The sequence below is a fragment of the Elaeis guineensis genome, chromosome 8 (assembly GCF_000442705.2).
Source record: "Elaeis guineensis isolate ETL-2024a chromosome 8, EG11, whole genome shotgun sequence".
Taxonomy (NCBI): Eukaryota; Viridiplantae; Streptophyta; class Magnoliopsida; order Arecales; family Arecaceae; genus Elaeis; species Elaeis guineensis.
In genome coordinates, this window is record NC_026000.2 from 6,157,463 (window position 1) to 6,175,772 (window position 18,310).

General features: G+C 35.7%; 1 protein-coding gene across 2 annotated transcripts; it reads right to left on the reverse strand.

The window, feature by feature from the left end:
• Nucleotides 1-4,690: 4,690 nt before the first annotated feature.
• On the reverse strand, nt 4,691-18,310 carry LOC105050618 (KH domain-containing protein At5g56140). Of its 2 annotated transcripts, none has more exons than XM_073261876.1 (7): nt 18,040-18,310; nt 13,440-13,525; nt 8,172-8,275; nt 7,104-7,223; nt 6,907-7,023; nt 5,569-5,712; nt 4,691-5,447 (listed from the first exon to the last, which is right to left on the reverse strand). In XM_073261876.1, the coding sequence occupies exons 1-7, from the start codon at nt 18,147-18,149 to the stop codon at nt 5,298-5,300; spliced, it is 831 nt and encodes a 276-aa protein (XP_073117977.1). In that variant the 5' UTR covers nt 18,150-18,310; the 3' UTR covers nt 4,691-5,297. The 2 variants fall into 2 exon arrangements, with proteins under 2 accessions (XP_073117977.1, XP_010929006.1); XM_010930704.3 differs by having other exon boundaries at nt 8,172-8,320; nt 18,040-18,309.

An 18,310-nucleotide genomic window follows, 5' to 3' on the forward strand; every position in this document is an offset into this window, starting at 1 on the left:
GACAGGAGCACTCTGGTTATGGTGATTGTTGATTGAGCTACTGCATGATCTAGAGTTGGAAATTTGTTGACCACCATGATGAATAATGCATTTGCCGCTGGAATTTTGATGTCGTGGTGTGTGGACAAAGTAGAAAGAAAAGGACAATCCTGTTCCTTAGTTTTTGTTGATCACCTCTTCCTTTTATCATGTTTGCTACTTTAATCATCAACTTGATGCATCCAGAGTTTGCAGGTTTTGGTTAGTGGTCTGTTATGTTTGTTCCATCAGTATGCTAGTTGGTGATTTGATAAATTGTGTTGTCAAGCTTAGTTTTACTGATATGTTAAGAGTTTAAGTTACAATGACAATGTTACTAAAAGAGATGCATTTGATTAATGACATCTTTATCTTATTAGTGGAGAAAGGACTTGCTAAAAATTAAGGAGAAAAAGGCCCAAACACCATGGTGTTATGCAGATAATGTGCAAGTAGCTAGTAAAATATGTAAACATGTACATATATATGAGAAACAAATAAAAAACAGCCCCAACAACGTAGGAGACTCTTCTACCGAAAAAACTATGGGAGACTTACAAGTTGATGCTTCATGAGGCTTTTAGTTGCTTTGATCGCCCATAAGCATGCTAGTGAAGAGCATAGTCTAATTCTTGCTCCATTTGGATGTTGTGGAAGGCACTAAAGATCCTATTACAAACATTGAATTCTCTGATTGGTTGATATATTTTTTTTTATATTGTCTCTCACTCTAAACTCTAATGTTTTAGGATCGCAAAGGGGCACTTTAATAATAGCGTAACATAGTATGAGGCATGTTATAAATGTAAGTTTTCCATATTGTGTGCTTTATTTACAACTGATGGTAATTTAGACTGTGCCTTTTACTCATGGAATATTACCTACTTGCTTGTTGATTTTTAGTTTCAATTAGCGAAGTTTATTGGAATCATTGATTGAGGTGGGGAAAGAGGCCTGTTGATTTCAGTTTTCTCCTAGTGATCTCTAGTGTAATTGTTGGTGCCATTTTGGCACTTAGTTGCATTATTTTACATCGAGGAATAGGGAAGCTAGGAAAGTATCAATTGCTTGGTTGGTCTCAAACAGTTTATTTCTTGCCTGATGGATGTCTTTGGGTTTGCAAATGCACACGAACTTGTTTTACCATATAGGTTGCCCCTTAGATTATGTTGACTTCTTCATAATTTAAAGAACTGTTCTTCTGGGGCTAGTAGACGTTCAACTTTAAAATCAGTACATTGCTTAGTTAGTACAGTGTCTAAAGCTTGTCAATGTGTTGTGCATGCACATGGAAATTGGTGGGTGTTTTATTATATTTATCAATAGTATGTAGGATTGAATTGGTCGCCTACCTTTTGATTGTGAAAGGTATTTTGAAGTATGATATCTAATGCTGATATGAATCTGGATGTGTATTTTTGCAACTAGTTGCCTTTTGGAGTTATTTTTTTTTGCTCGCATGCACATACTGGCTGTAAGACTCGTCTAGCTGCCTTGACACAGTAATACTGTTTTCAGGAATAGCGTTTCCCACATCTAGGTGCATATTTTTTTTCAGGTAGATTCCAACTAAAGTTTACAGAGGTCAAAAACTTGAATTATAAACATGGTGACAACATTTTAATAGATAAATTGTGGAGGAAGAAACCAACATTCTCCTTTCCAAAGAGGTCATTATGTACATTAAGTGAATGGGGTTTCGGGTTGAGGTGATTTGTGAACTGTCACAATAGATGATCTAAAGACTAGATCTAAAGAGTCATCATAGTGTCATGAAATCATTAAGATGCCTGATGTGACACTGCTGCAAGTGACAGCTGTTTATTTTGAAGGGTGAGACAGGATGCTTGATCATGCAAATATTAATGTCTCATTATGTATAATATTTTAAAAGGATGATAGTTCATTTGGATCTACAGAATGATCGATGCTACATGAAATGGGATATCTGAGATTCATTTCCATGATTTGTGGTTAGCAGAATTGCGTGCTTAATCGTGAAAGTATTTATGTAACCTGTCACAGGTAATTTTGGTAAATTTAAGTTACGATTTGATTGATTGTGGTTATACAAAATACTATACGTTGCTGTGCAATATTTAACTTGCTGGCCTTGGCATCATTGTTGCTCTGATAGCACGGGAAATGCATGAGCATGATCATTGCAACACAAAGGCAGGAAATGAATTGATTAGTGTTAATTATCTGGATGCTGGAAATCATCTATGATTTGGTTTTTTTAATGCTGGAACTGTCTACTGGAGATCAGCATCTGGATACCAGATATCAACAATAGGCTGCTGATATTTTTTAGAAAGAATTTCTCAATATCTGCTGCCTGCTGGAATTCTAGAATTGCTACCATTGATATAGTTTTAACTTTTATTGGATTTGGGCTGCACTCGTATGATGGTTATAGCTTAAAGAAGGTCAAAAAAAAAAAAGAGATGATGATGAGAACTTTCCCTTTGGATGGTCGGTTAACCCATTAACCTATGATATGGAGAGCAAGGGTGTATCAAAATAATCTTTATATCCATAAGTTAGGTTGATTCTACAGACACTCGTATATCATGATCATAGAGGTAATGAAAGTTGCTTTTGAACCAATGGCTATTTCTGATAGAAAACCTAAAACACTTATTAAAGCCCCTTGATAATCTCCCAGCAAGCGTCATCTATGTCTATGTTATAGTGATTGGTGTTATGTTTGTCTTTGAGGGACTGCAGTCGTGCTGTATTACATCCGAAGGAAGAATGTTTCAACTACTACAAACGGATCAGGAGAATTCCACAATCACACATGAAACCGTATCTAGTATTCTCATAAACTTATATTTTAGTTGTTATCGCTAGACGTTTGGGTATTTATGCATGCTGGTCTCGATATCTTTAGAATTTTTATGTGTCATCCATCACAGGAAAAGATAGCAAATGAATTCCTGTGTTTGCAGTTCTAATCTTGTGATCATGGTAGTTAATGGTCCAATCCTAAGTCATTAATTACTTGATGATGTGATGTGCATAGCTTATTACTAAGGTTGCATTTGATAGCCAGCAATCTATCCAAATTGCTGGCGATTTAATATGGTAATCTGAATTACTGCATTTGGTTTACTTTTTGAGTGGTAATTCAAATTGTCGTGGGAAGGAGTAGCTATCCAGATTATCACTTTCTTGATAATATTGTAATAAAAAATTTTAAATAAAATTATTTTTTAAAAAAATCATACAAAATATATTGTCCATCCCTCTCTCCTCTCTCCGACCCTCCTTCGCATACGCCTTCAGCCTACAGCTCTTCCATCTTTTTTTGCTTGTTCACGGCTCCTCCATCCTCTAGTGGTTCCTCTGCATCTATCCCCACTATCTCTACATCTCCACACATGTCCTCCCCAAGTGCTCGCAGTTCTCACATCTCTCGGTCCGTCATTTTTTCGCATCACTATCACGTCTGCATCACTTTCATTATTTTTCATCAAAAAAAAAATATTAAAATAATATTATTCGAAGTATTTTGAGAATTTGATTTTACATAATCTGATTGTAATATCAAACATGTCAATCAAAATTTTTAATAATTTTACTGTAATATTATTCATATGTATCAAACATCATAATCAATATTATTAATAATTTAACAGTGATAGTCTATCTTAAAGTGAATCCACATTGCTCTTCAAAATTGCTATGCATCAAACGCAACCTAAATGTTATCTGAAGGCTTGTTAAAACAGCGAGCTTGCTGCCGTTTAAGACTCATTTAGTACTAGACTTGGATAAAAAAATTGAAACATATTGGGGCATATCATGTTCTGTTGTTCCCTGTATCAATTTATATGAAAAACATTGTCAAGGTAAGCAGTGATGCTATTAAAGCTGTGTTTTTGTAACAAATGCATCAAGATTCATATCCTACTTTTTGCAGATACTATAAATAGGGTGACAGCATATTTGGTTGGAGGGACTTGGACTTTAAAATGGTAGGGACAAATGATTTCTATTGGAGTTGTTTGATTGAAAAAAGTTTCATTCATATTTTGAATCTAGAAAAGAATGAGAATGTTCTAATCCCTCCAAATCCAATCTGGATTCTTTCCTCGTAGAGGGACGAAACCAGAAATTCTTGAGTGACACATCACAAATTTCTGAACTCAGGCCCTGAATACACCACCCAAGTGAGCAACAAAGCCATCGTAAGGCATTTACCCTCCCTCCCTTCCCCCACCCCCGACCAATTTAGAGTAACCTCATCCTATTAATGACTCATGCAACGACCGATGACTTTCTCCTAATCACATTTGACAGATCATAATACTGTTTGTGGAGGCCGGCTTAATCACTTGGAGTAAAATTTCCGGCAATGGCCGGGAACACTCCTGCACTGCTCCTCACATGATCAAGTTTGTCAAATGATGATCACCATAAGGGGGTCCCTCGCTAAGGAGTCAAAGAATATAGCAAATTCGCAGTTCTGGATGCAGTTTGAATATTCCTGAGCTCCATTGCCTTGGTCATTTGATTTCTTAGTTTCAGTCCCATTGTGTGCTTTTATGTGCTTCAGTCCTACCATAAACAATGCCACCGCAGATTAAGGTACATACCCTCCAAACACATGGAACGGCTATGCAGAATTCTGCGTAAAGAAATGCGCATCAATCAACATATCAGGTGACTTCAACGCTGTTCCACTCATGTTTCTATCAGACATTAACGGCAAAAGCAACATCCAATGAGATTGTTTTCCTAAACAGACAATCTATGACCTTTAATAAGCTGCATTCAGAGATACATGCACCAGGAAACCGCTAACATAAATGAGATTTGGACCACTAAATATTGAGGACGCTCAATTACCCAGACCTGCTTTGGGTGACTACGGACTACTGTCTCACAGCTTTATACACAAACTCACTGATTATTTCTATACAACACCTATGATGGTATCAAAACTGTAAAAAAAACACAAGCATATATAACTCTATTACGATCACAAGGACAGATTTCTGTTCTTCACTTAGTACGGTACAAACATAGGCAGATTCCACAACCCAAAATGGTTTGCTGTCTGTATCCCATATCCATCAAACCTCCCCCATTAGCAGGGACATGCACTTTAAGACAGAACCCGAGTAAGAGCGTGCCTTCACCCCATTGCACAGATTAGTATACGAGAGCATGGATTTGACAAGGCAACCTTTAATGGAGATATGGCTGTAACAGGGCAGTAACAGAGGGCCCACAGAGAAAGGGCCAGCAAGAAGGCAATCTCACTCGATCTAACCCCTCGTCTTGGCCCTCTTCATGCTGAGGCTGTTGTGGAAGGGGGAGACAGAAGGTGATGTGTGTGCACCTTCTTCACGGAGTGTCCCGTTGAGCATGGCAAGCTCTCTAAGCTGCTGCTTCTTGAAGAAATCTAGGGATTCATCCTGTGGAAAAAACAGAGGGTTGTGTGACAAACAAGATCATGATGGAATTTCTGGTAGCTAAAAACTAGTTGGATGAGGAAAATGAGAATTAGTTTTTGGATGCAGGGAAAGGAAGCAATACCACAGGCTTCAGGAGGTCTTCAAGAATGCCACGAGCTTGCATCAAGCGAGCATCAACAATTTCAACCGGCAACTCTGCTTCTATTAGTATGTGAAGGGGTTCATTCAGATGTTCATACCCTGATTTTCCTCTCATCATTTCCTCCTGCATTTAGCAATATATAAGAACGGGTTGTGCCAAAAAGAGTAGGGGAGAACAAGACCTCTTATATCAAGGATAAGACACATGAAAAACTTGTCAAGCAAAGAGTGTTTTGAGGGTGAATAAATCAAAGTCATTTCAAGGGTATCCAATTCAATTACATATTGCTGTTTGCTCCATTCACTTGTAAAAACTCTTATCATTGTTACTAGTAAAGATACAAAACTCTTCATTATACTGAAGTCATATATGAGCAGATCAGAAAAAGGGGTGGGTTGAATTTTTTGTATCATAGCAATATCATTAAACTAGGATCTCCTGAAGTCCACATGTCACAAACTATCAAACAAATGAATGATCTGTTTTTCATAATAAACCATCATCAAAATGCCGAGCTTTTTATAGCTCTACCGGTAGGCTAACTAAAAAAACTCTCACCATCTAATAACCTCAAATTGTAGGTATGGACAAAAATACAAGAACAAAACTTTTAAAAAAAAATGTTTTTCTTTTATTATATAGCATCAGCATATATAGATGTTGGGAACGGTATTGTTATCCTAACCTCACATGTAGATCAACAAGCTCTAAATTTTTTTAGCATCTTTTTGTTCACAACTATATGCTCACAAGGAACAATGTCAACGAGTGTGTAAGAAAAAGAGAAACAACCTATAGCTAGGAGTGATCCAGTAATAAATGTTTAGTGTCTCCTATTATAAATGTGAATTGATGCTGCATGATCAAATCAGATTGTTGCAAATGCACTAACCAACCATCTGTTTCTCTATTAGATATGGCAGCCAAAAATTTCACTTCAGAAGCATCTTAGAACTCAAACACTTCCCCAATTATGAACACTAATTTAGAAAATAACAAAATTGCTAGACATGGCATCATATTTCCAAGTCCAATTTATAGATTTGCCATATGGCATTCACATTAACTTTTCAGGATTTATAGATTTGCTATATGGCATTCACATAACTTTTCAGGAATGTAATATAATTTCTAGTTGAATTTAGCTGATTTGCTTAGATCTTCAAAATCATAAATGGACATTTTAATTTCTGCTTGTTTGTTTGCATCAACTTCCTTTGGTATCTAATTATGGTTGTTTTACATAGGTAAATGCACACTGAGATTAATAGGGATGCCTGGATGTAGAATCAATAATAATCAAAGCATACTTCTTACCCGTGCAGGATCTTTGATGCTGCCCCGACCTCTAATTAGGACGCGACATTCAGTACTTGCTTCCACTCGCTTGAGAGAGTTTCCTCGAGGACCAAGGAGCCGCCCAACAAAGTTGTACTGTGGAACAACTTAAAAGAATTCATGAATGCGGTCAAACGTAATAAAGATTAAAGAGGAAAGGAAAGATTCTTGCATACATTTGGGTATTTGTCCACAGGAATATCAACCCTGATAGTTTTTTTGACAATGAGACCTGAGGAGCTGCCTTGTGGTCCAAGCCAGCCATGTGCTGATGAAGGCTGTAACAATCCTAACCTCTGCAATTTAGTAAAGGTGTTGTTACATAAAATAATATGAAGAACAACAAATAGATTTAAAAGAAGTATATATCCATATCAGGATGTGTCTTTCATATGTTTGGCTTCTACAAGATTGAGTGCAAGTATCGGATATGCATGTACAAACATAACTATACATTATTAAGGTTAAAAAGACAGTTGCAGCTCAAAATCACGTGAGAAGAAGATGACAGAAAAGCTCATATTCGCAAAGCATATTAATTCTGGTGCATAAGAAAGAAAGGCTCAGATGCATTCTACTTCTAGAAAACATATGGTAAGGCTCAGGTTCACCTTGCAAAAGGACTAGGAATGAAGACCAAAAATAGCCACTACATAGTTATCAAAAATTCAGGCTATAAAGAGAAGCAATTGGCTATCCCAATACTAAGATAACAAAACTTGATCCTACTACTGTAGTTCAGAAAGTAACTACATACGCTGCTGCACTTCATGGCCAACCAAACCTAACATTTAGGGATACAGTTCTGACAGGCAGCACGAAGCCATAATATAAGTTAGAGAATGTAACAGAAGAAAAGGGGTGAAGGATAAATATGCTTAACACCAGGTCAACAGACTCACTGGTTCTAAATGTTTGTGTTACAAAACCAGTAAGAGAAATAATATTCTATTCCATAGGATCATGCTTAGAACTATTACTTCTTTTTTTTTTTTTTTTTGATACATTACAAGAATTACTTTCAACTTCAAATGAATGTAAGAACCTATATCAAGGAACAGATGCTCAAAAAAAGATAGTTAATATAAGTCAGCAAACTGTAAATGCTAAGTCAAGAATGCAACCGCTCAATCAAGACAGTTAATTCAGGTTAGCATGAATTGCAAGAAATTATGTCAGAAACGCTTCTGGTGAGCAGTAAATTAGATGCAAAAAAGAGTTATGTTAACGGTTAGTATCCGTACTTCTGGTTGAAATGGTGATGCCCACCCATTCATATCGGCTGCTCCTCCATTTGAAAACAGTCCTCCAGTGGTCAGCGGGCTACCATGTTCAAGCCCAGTTTGATCTAAAAGAGAGGCATTCCCCAACAGTGTGGTTACACGCAAAATTTCTGCTCCACAAATTTAATTCCAGGCATAAGATGTACCAGTTAGCTTTTGTTAAGAAATTAGTTAGCAGTAAATGGACAGGCATGGGTTAATTGAATTGGTGCCCAGAAATCAGTACTACATCAGTCCAAATATATAGTAATTACAATTTTGGAAAAAGAAAAAAAAAAGAAAAAAAAAAACTAAAGTGATGAAAACTCAGATTTCGCTTGTTGAAGATCCAATAGGTTGCTAGATAAGGAAATATCATGTATATAGAAATATGTAATACCATTCTTAAAAAATGGAAGGGCTTTAATTGCTGCATGGGAAATAATGCACTATATTAACTAATATTAAAACTGTTCCTTAAATTACAAAAAAGAGTAGCACAACTAAGACTGTTCAATCCCATTGCATAATAAAACAATCCGACATATATATGTGAACTAGATATTTGCCAATGCATACAAACCTTATGCTATGTATGCTATGACTTAGAAAAACATTCATTATCCTAATATAACGACAAGGCACTGTCTAAGAGTAAATGAAAATGGCAAAAGAAAAAAACTTTGAAAACACATTTAGGACCAAAAGCACCAATTTGCACTCTGCAGAAGTTACAAGCCTATTAATTTTATATAAAAAAAAAATCTGACAGTGAATTTTTATGTTTTTCACTTGAGGGTGACGTGATTTTGAACATCGCGTGACTTCTCAATTAGATGACAAAAATCTAGATATAGCAACTGTGATAATAATAAGTAAAAAAAATTAACATTATAAAATCCTCCTGAGTTTTCTAAAACAACTAGATTAAAAAAAATCCCAATACCTGAAGCGGCTATAAAAGTACGAAATTCAGTTTTTTGCTATTGCCAATTAAGCCCAGTAACATCCAACAAAACAAAAGTTCCCAATTCCTTCCACCATAAGATAACCTCGCCACCACATCTCATATGAATCACATGCAGTCTTTTAGTGCTTCGGAATCTGCATCTCGAAAGTTGCAGTTGAACATGGTGTGCTCATACTGGAGCAATAGCACTTGCATGTTAGCAATGTTAATCCTTAGTTTTACCAGATGGATTACTGACGTGCTGTTATATAAGAGTATTCTTTAAACATAAAATGTTATCAAGAAGACCTAATGGAGAAAATCGGGTAAAACAGCCTTTTATAATCTTTTGCAGGAAACTTTATTAAACTAAGTTTGGGATCTTGATAGTTACAGAATATCAGTATAGCAGAATAATGCATTGTTGAAGATACACCTTTATCAAATTAAGTTGGAGAGCTTGATAGTTACAAAATATTAATATAGCAGAATAATGCATTGATAGAGATATTGATGTATGCTTTTTTGCATGCTTTTTTGCATTATTTTCATACATGTAATAATTTGACAATGCCAGCATTCACATATTATATGAGAGAGGAAAATATTCCTACGGCAATTGTTTATATCAGGCTATTGCCCATAAGGGGAGGCAGTGTACTAGGCTCTCGCCATTGCGGAGTCTAGGAAAGATCAGATGTAATGTAGCCTTACCCCTGCATACAACGAGGTGGTTTTGAACCCGTGACCTCCAGGTCACTATGGAGAAATCATATTGTGGCGCCAAGGCTCACCCTCAGCCTCATTACTGCCCACAAAAATAGCATATTACTATAGCACAACAATGCGTTATTAGTGATACTAATGTATATATTTATATTGATATCTTACATATTGTAATTTTATGATGCTAGCACTGACATATTATACAAAAGAAGATGATGTTCCCATGGCAATCATTTATAACAGGCTATTGCCCAAAAGAATAGTATATTGCATATTTGCAACCTAATCAATGCTTGCTCCCGCTCAATGTTTTTAAGTTCTAGCATAAAGCCCATATCAATACCTTATGAGGGCATTTGTTATGGGGTGATGACTCTAAGATCAAGGATGATGTGGATGGAGGTAATCGGACACTGTGTTTGGTTGCACCACAGTAATCCTACATAGCAGTGATACCAAATCACCCGACTCCTAAATTTCTACCCAACTCAATGGTCTTAAACCCATCCTTGAGGACCAGTTTTGAAGATCACCATGAGTAGCGATCTTGTGCTGAAATTCAAGGACAAAAGTACCCCACAATCCAATAAGAAAAATTGATATATCAATATACCATTAATATTTTATATCAATATTAAATATTTTTTATTATATTGATATTATATATATAGTATTCGTGATATATATTATATTATTAATTATATTATTATTCATTTTTATAATTATAGTAGAAATGCATTATTGTACTTTATATTTATGTTATGCAATATTTAATAAATTACTTCCATTCGCCTTATTTTTCTAATCAAAATAAATATCAACATAAAATGATAATATATTATAAATGAAATTATTAATTAATACTATGATAATAATTAATATATTTTTATAGGATTAATAATTTTGTTGTCAAAATTATAACTCATCTGTCTAAATAATTCTACATATAACTTGCATCGATCTACCACTAACCATTCATTTGTATTTTCCTATGATTTATTTAAGAATTCAGTTTAGTAGTTGCAAAAGATATGGAATATATCATGGGTATTTTTGCTATTATTACATGGTAAGTGATCTCGGATTCCCATAGCACACCAAATAGGTTACTCATGGATAACCGAAGATCTTTAATCACTAGAATATAACATACCAAACATGTTGATCTTAGATCATCAAGGATCAAATTACTCTAGGATAAGGATCACTAATGATCTAAAATCACCATAGTGACCCACTTGGGTCGCCAAGCACCACCTATTACTACGGCCATTGCCGTACCAACACATGGTACATTATTGAAGTCAGCATAACACTTGTACTAGGTGCTAGTACAGGGGCATATGGAGCCCTATATCAATGCCAGTATACGCCATACCAGCTAGTGAGGGTCAGTACTTAAAAACCATCTGTTGATATCATGATTCTTCAATGCTTCCAAGGCCCTTACCACCAACCTCGAAAACACTGCAGAATCCAATTGTAGGCCATTATTTGATGAAGCTCTAAATTTCTATTTCTTTAGTTCTCTAAAGAATGTACTAGGTTTGCTGCCTTATTTGGACATGAAACCAGCACAGGCCCCCTTAGTTCTGAAGCTATCTTATTCTGATTTCAGGGAAATGATGCTTGGAGCATAAATTCTGTATTCTTGGTTGTTGGTCCATAAAGATGCATCCATTAATACATGATTCAAATCATCCGAATTTTGGTTTTGGCCTACCATATACATGTTATAACATATAATTTGTAATTATAATGATATAGTCCAAATTTTCAGATATGTGAAGGGAAATGGTTCTAGCTATATTAGTGATTCATGATTTCCATGGAGTCAGACCAAACTTACTCCTTGCAACTTATTTGAAGATATATACAACTAGAAGAAAAGAAAGGTACACAATTTATATGCAGTCAAGCATACATTTCTAAATATTTCATGTTTTAGTTAATTATGCATCCTAAGGTACACATTCCTGGCTATATTGCTAGGTTGTTGCATTTTTTTGTCAAAGATTCCATTTCACCTATTCTTGTTCTTAAATCTTTCACACAAACTCTTGATAGTTTTTTAATTATGTCAGAATTTTTTTATGGTTTTTGAGCATCCCTCGCCTATTTCAGATTTTCAAGATTATTGAATGAACATTTGATGAGTCCATCTAAAATTTGAACATCATGACTTTGGTTTGCCCATTTGTAGCCTTCTTGATCATCGTTTCCCACATAGTGCTTGATGGCTGAGCTCCATGTACTTTACATCCCTTCTTCATCAAACTGTCTTCCTTATATCTAGCACTATAAAATCACTGAACCCCTTAGGGCCTTCTATTTTAGATTCACCCCTTTATCGATGGCTTGGTTTTCCTTCACCCAACCAATGTCCGACCTTAAGACTCCAAGAGACCCAAAATCATGTTCATAGCCATAGAACTACCTGATTCATTATTATCAGCATTACCCATTTCTAGGATTATCCATAGCAAGGAGACAAACTGCCAAAATTTCGCAACAGAATGTGGCAGTATAGAAGTTTTGACAGGGCCTCCATTTTCAAGATTAAGAGAGCTGTTTACAAATCATCACACAGTACACAATAGGCACAGGACCCAAACTCTGGATGCACCATTCCTAACATCTTCATATGCGTTAAAGTTCCTCATGGTCATTGCATTAACAAGAAATCACAAAATAGCATATATCGCATACCGTAGTTCTATTGACACAGGTAATTCTTTATGAACATTTAATGTTGCAAAGTGACCGGGGCAAACACCTTAACTTCTTTCTGTTTAAGTATATGCTGGGTATGACTGATAATCTCAAAGTGTCAGGTATCCAGTTCCTTTGCAACAGGCTCAGCTACAAGCATGAATCCAACAAATATTTCATTCTTTGTCATATGCAAGATCACATGCCAAGATGGGCCTCAGGATAAACAAGAAATTTCACCACATGAACCACCTTACTTGCAACCATCGACAAGGCAAAAAATGTTCATACAGTGCCTTATAAGGACATTATCTGCCCAAAACAATCTATATATCTTTTATGCAAATAACACCTCTATATCTGATTTCTTCACAGCACTAGAGCCTCTAAGCAACTCCTTTCTCAACTAAGAAATATTAATCTAATTTATGAAACATAAACTCTTGAGTGCATTCAAGATACTTCAATTATTTGCCTTTTTCATTCATATATATTAGTTGAATATGTGATCCCTCTGCCACATTCTACAGAGACAATCACTCATACAATTAGAAACAAGAAAGCACCATCTAATAAGGAGAACAGATCGGCCATGCTATCATTCTTTGAACTGCAATTGAACCTTTACAATTTTCAGATTATAGAACACAATGTACTTTATGCTTGAAACATGTCCATATTTCCACACAACAAGAACAATGATGGGAGAAAAATTCAGTTTATTAAGTCGGACTAGGGAAGCTGTGGGAGGACATGGCATCAGAAAAAGAAAATGCAAGAGTCATGAGTTGCGAATACCAAAACAATTCATTTTAATAGATCTTGCCAAAATGTTGAAAAAAATATATTGTTTGAAAACACACCCTGGTTCAGCAATCGATAGCAGTGGGTCAGTACTGACGTAAAAGGGCTAAGCTTCTGACGCTCTGCGAGCAACTCTGCTAGATACCTGTGAAGAAATTTACCTACCCCATTTAAGCACGCTTTACAAGAGAGTTAAATTATGCAAACAAGCTAACAATATCAAAAGACTTGGATCCCAGAAAGAAAAAACTATCTAGGCCAAAAGTAGTTCCCACCAAAAGTATTCAGTATTGTAAAGGAACAGCATCAATTAGAGAATCTCAACAAGAAAGCATACAAATTAAATGTTTCTAATAAACTATTCAAAAGCCTCGAAGCACAAATTCACCTCCAAAAGACCAAGTATTCTAATTAGAGGGAAAAAAAACTCCAGAACCATCTAGTGGACAACTAAAATTTCTACATATAGGCGATACTCAATTAAAGGAACTTGAAGGAAAACATGATGTAAGCCTACTAAGCATGAAAAAATTGTCAAATTTTTCCCATAATCTGCAACCTCTTTGCATTAACAATGAAATAAAAACATACCCCTGATCCCTGACATCCAAATCTTCTGAACTGTACTAGGATATGTAGACAGGAACATGGTTCAAACTTAATAACAAGACCTTACAGCAAGAAATTGCTAATTAAGATACAATGAAGATTGCTATTTCTAATTAAAGGAGAAAAATAGAAGAACAAAGCTTTTTATATTTAGCAAAACGTGGGGTTTTGGGAGAATGGAACAGCCAATCTCCTGCCAAATAAGCATGATGTTGGCACAGAGCATGCCAGAGGTAAGAGGGCAATGGGGCACAGTGGCTGGGGACAGGGAATGGCGATGTGCCTTCTGGAAGACATGATTCCAGCAAGAGCAATTCCAAATTCTGGCTGATTGTGGTGCTTATGGGGAGAATTCCAGCAAAATCCCAGTGCCCTAAGAGCTCCTTGTGTGGAGAGGCTGTTGAAATGGGGCCAAAGGCTGTTGAAATGGAGAGACGAAAGGAAAGGGAAAGGGGGATGGAGCTAGTTACACAGGAAGGTTAGAACAAGAGAAGGAAAACAGTGAATTTCACCATTAACTTTTTTATGCTATAAAGAAAAGGGGAAATGGAATACCGGAATTTTCTCATGCAAACAGTGGACAAATTTATTAATCATGAAATTAAATTTGCTCATATGAGGGAAAAAGAAGAATTGAACTTTGATTATGCAACGAAAAGATTCCTCAAATTTAGAGGAACATATTTGTCTAAAGAAAATTTGAATTTCACCAAAACTATTCAGAATGAGAATAACTGGCTGGTTTCACAGATACAGATGAATTGCATATGTTTTCATTCTTATCCATGCATTCATCTTCACCCATCTCAATGGTGTTTGTTTCTTCTATTGTCACAGCTGATTCAGAGATCACCATGTTCTAACCATTGAACCCCCTTATATCTCCCATGGTCCAATGTCATCATCAGCAACTACATCCCTCTTCCTCCCCATTTAGGATGTCATATCTCTCCAAAATCTGTTTTTTTTTCCTTTATTATTATAGGGTTTCTTCAACTGCCATGTTTAGAGCCAAGATTTACCCATTACTGTTGTCTCTCCCATTTTAGTAATCAATAATGAACATTGGTTCTTTCCATTTAGATTCTGCCACATGAAATTTTAACACACATAGATCTCCATCCCTCAATTGAACCCTAAGTACCATCATTTAACACCTACATAAAGTGTTGTCATTCTTTTAAAAAGCATCTTTCTATCAACTCTTCTGGACTCACACTAAGAATAACTACTACTTTAGGACCCTCTGCCAAAATTGCCCCCATAACCCTTTGATTCCAAACATCATTGTCACTCCTTTTATAACCTAGCAGTACCATCGAGAGTCCTTCTACAACATCACATGACCAATGTTGCATGGACATGGATATGAGAATCGGATTTGGATGCATATCCAAGCATCTGACTCAACAACAAGGAAAAAGGAGATACAAGGATACATAGGATAAATTTTAATTTTAACTTAACCATAAATACTTGTACATTTTATATTGTTTGTTTAATATTAAAAATAAATATTAAGATATTGTTTGTTAAGTTCTTTCAATATACATATTTCTCATTCAAAACAACATCTGCAAAGTTATTTCAATACTAAAATTCTTGGTCAATCACTAAAAATAATGAATACGGAGAGGATCAAACTCATTGTTGGAAGAGTTTAACTTTTTACCAATCTTTAAAGGTGACAATCATAGATATTCATAAGTATTCATAAGTATCCAAGTGTCAAACACATATCCAACTTGAATACATGTTGGATATGGATTTTTGAAGTCAGATGCAGGTGTCCAGGTAACACAATACATCACAAATATGGGAATGAATTGATAGTTCTGCAATAAAACATTTCTCCATATGATTGATCAAATAACCAATAGGTTCCTTAAGATCATTGATAGTTCTTTAATGATGAAAGAAAGGTTGTCCAATCCTAGAGCAAATGTAATTATTAAATGAAAAATGTCTCACAACAATATTGTATTTTATAGTTTTTTCATATTTCAGATTTCAACTTTTAAGTAACACCAAGCTGTCCTTGCTTCATCAAATAGTAAATAAAGAGAATATTCAAAATTTGAAGTAAACAAAGAATTTATATGCTCAACAATGTGAACAAAATGAAATTTTGAAAAAAAAAAAAAAAGTTTCTTTCTTTGAGGAAATATTTTTTGAAGCTAATAAAAGAAATCTTTTGCAGATGCTTTATAGTTTTACATCTCTCTAGATATTACATGCAATAGTTTAAAGTGGCTGTGACATGTGACTGATCAAGGGATCGCATAGCACTAGTGCAATATGTGGGCTGCATATGCAGACGCAATATATTGTTAGTATGTTTTAACTAATAAAATACACTCAGCACAATAAAACAATAATAAAGATAGTAATATTTTTGACAATGATATCAATATTAATAATAACAACTGACAGTAAAATATGCACATACAATTGATGTCTATAACTCCATTTTATCATCTATCATTCTATTAGATAGCTAAAATATGTACATACAATTGACGGTAAATGAAGAAAAAAGCACTCATGCAAGACTAATAAGCACCCAGAAAAAAATTAAATTAAATTCAAATTGTCTCTTCAATAGATGCTCTGGCCTTAGATATATCTAAGGATTAAAGCACTAGTATTGGTACCCACATCAGTACCTTATTAGTATGATACAGACTAGTACAATACCTCTATGTGTCGCAATGACAAATTGGATGTGAAACACCACGTGTCAATGTGGTACTTTTAAGCCCCTTGTATGGATACAGGTATCATATCGATATGATCCAGTACAACCAATACGGACCGACACACATTGGTATGGCTAGTATAGACCAGCCCACACCGATATTTGATTCCTTGGATCTATCTTTATTTAGTTATTATAAGAATAATAAAAATGCATGCACAAAAATGGGGCATCTTTATCAGTTTCTATTTTTCTTCTGCCACGTAAAGTGACTCGTGGCATCATAATTGAAAGCCTTCTTCATGATGCTTGACACAACTACACAAGAAGTTGTCATTGTATATGAAAATAGAACTTAAAAATATTTCCCTTTAGCAGCTTGAAACAATAACTCACAGATCTCACCATAATCAATAGAAGCAGAGGGGATCGCAAATATAAAATTATTTAATAAATGTATGCCAAGGAATTCAAAACTCAAAATGCTCACAAATGCCCCAAAATTTAGATCCTTCACAAGCACATTAGAAAAAGAAGCCATCCAACCAAAGTTCATTTCAATCAGAAGTGTCAATCTTATAAAAGAAAAGCATAAAACTAGCGAATCTCAGACAAGAAAAAAATAAAAATTAAATCCTGCTAATAAACCGTTCCAAAGTCCTGACACACAAGGAATTCAGCTCCCAGACTAAGGATCCTGATTGATAGAGCACATAACTCAAACATTGCTCACAAGGTCAGAGGTAGATCCTTGAAAATATATTAAAAAGAGAAAGAAAATATCAATACAAAGAAGCCATCTATGCCAGCATTCATTTCAATAAGAAGTAACAGATCTCGCAAAAGAAAAGCATCAAACCAGGGAATCTCACATAGGAAACCATAAAAATCATATCTTGCTAATCAACCATCTCAAAGACTTAAAACAGGAAATTCATCTCCCAAACCAAGTGTTTCCAATTTACGGAGTTCACCAAAACCATCTATTTTCCATTAGATACAGAAAAACGCAGTTAAACGCAACTGAAAACAACAGCGATGCAAGACTAATGAGCACGAAAGAGCTGCAAATATTTTCGCCCGTGATCTGCGATCACTTTGCATCAACAAATGCAATAAAGCCAGAACACCGACGGTCAAATTTCAAAACACGATTAACATGCGTAGATCGCAACAAGATCAAATTTTTAATAGCAAGCAACTGCTACTAAAGAAACGAGAAAGATCCGCAACTCCATGGATCTATTCGCAAAATAATTGGAAAAACAAGAAAGATGAGAGGAAAGCACAAGATTAGAGGTTATTCGTTCCAAACCAAAACTCGGGGTTTTAGGAGGAGGGAAGAGGCCTACTTCTCCTGCTCGACGAACGCGCTTGTGGCGGAGCGTATGCCGGAGATGTGAGGGGACTGGGGAGCGGTGGAGGGGGAGGGGGAGTAGGGCATGTATCTGCCGGAAGCCATGGTTCTGGCGAGATCAACGCCAGATGCTAGCAGATTATGGCGATCACGGGGAGAATTCCGGCGAGATCTCGGGGACCCGAGAACTCCCGCCCGCTGGCTGGTAGAAAGGAAGAGGGGCTGGTGAAAGAGGGAGGCGGAGGAGGAAGGAAGAAGGGATATGG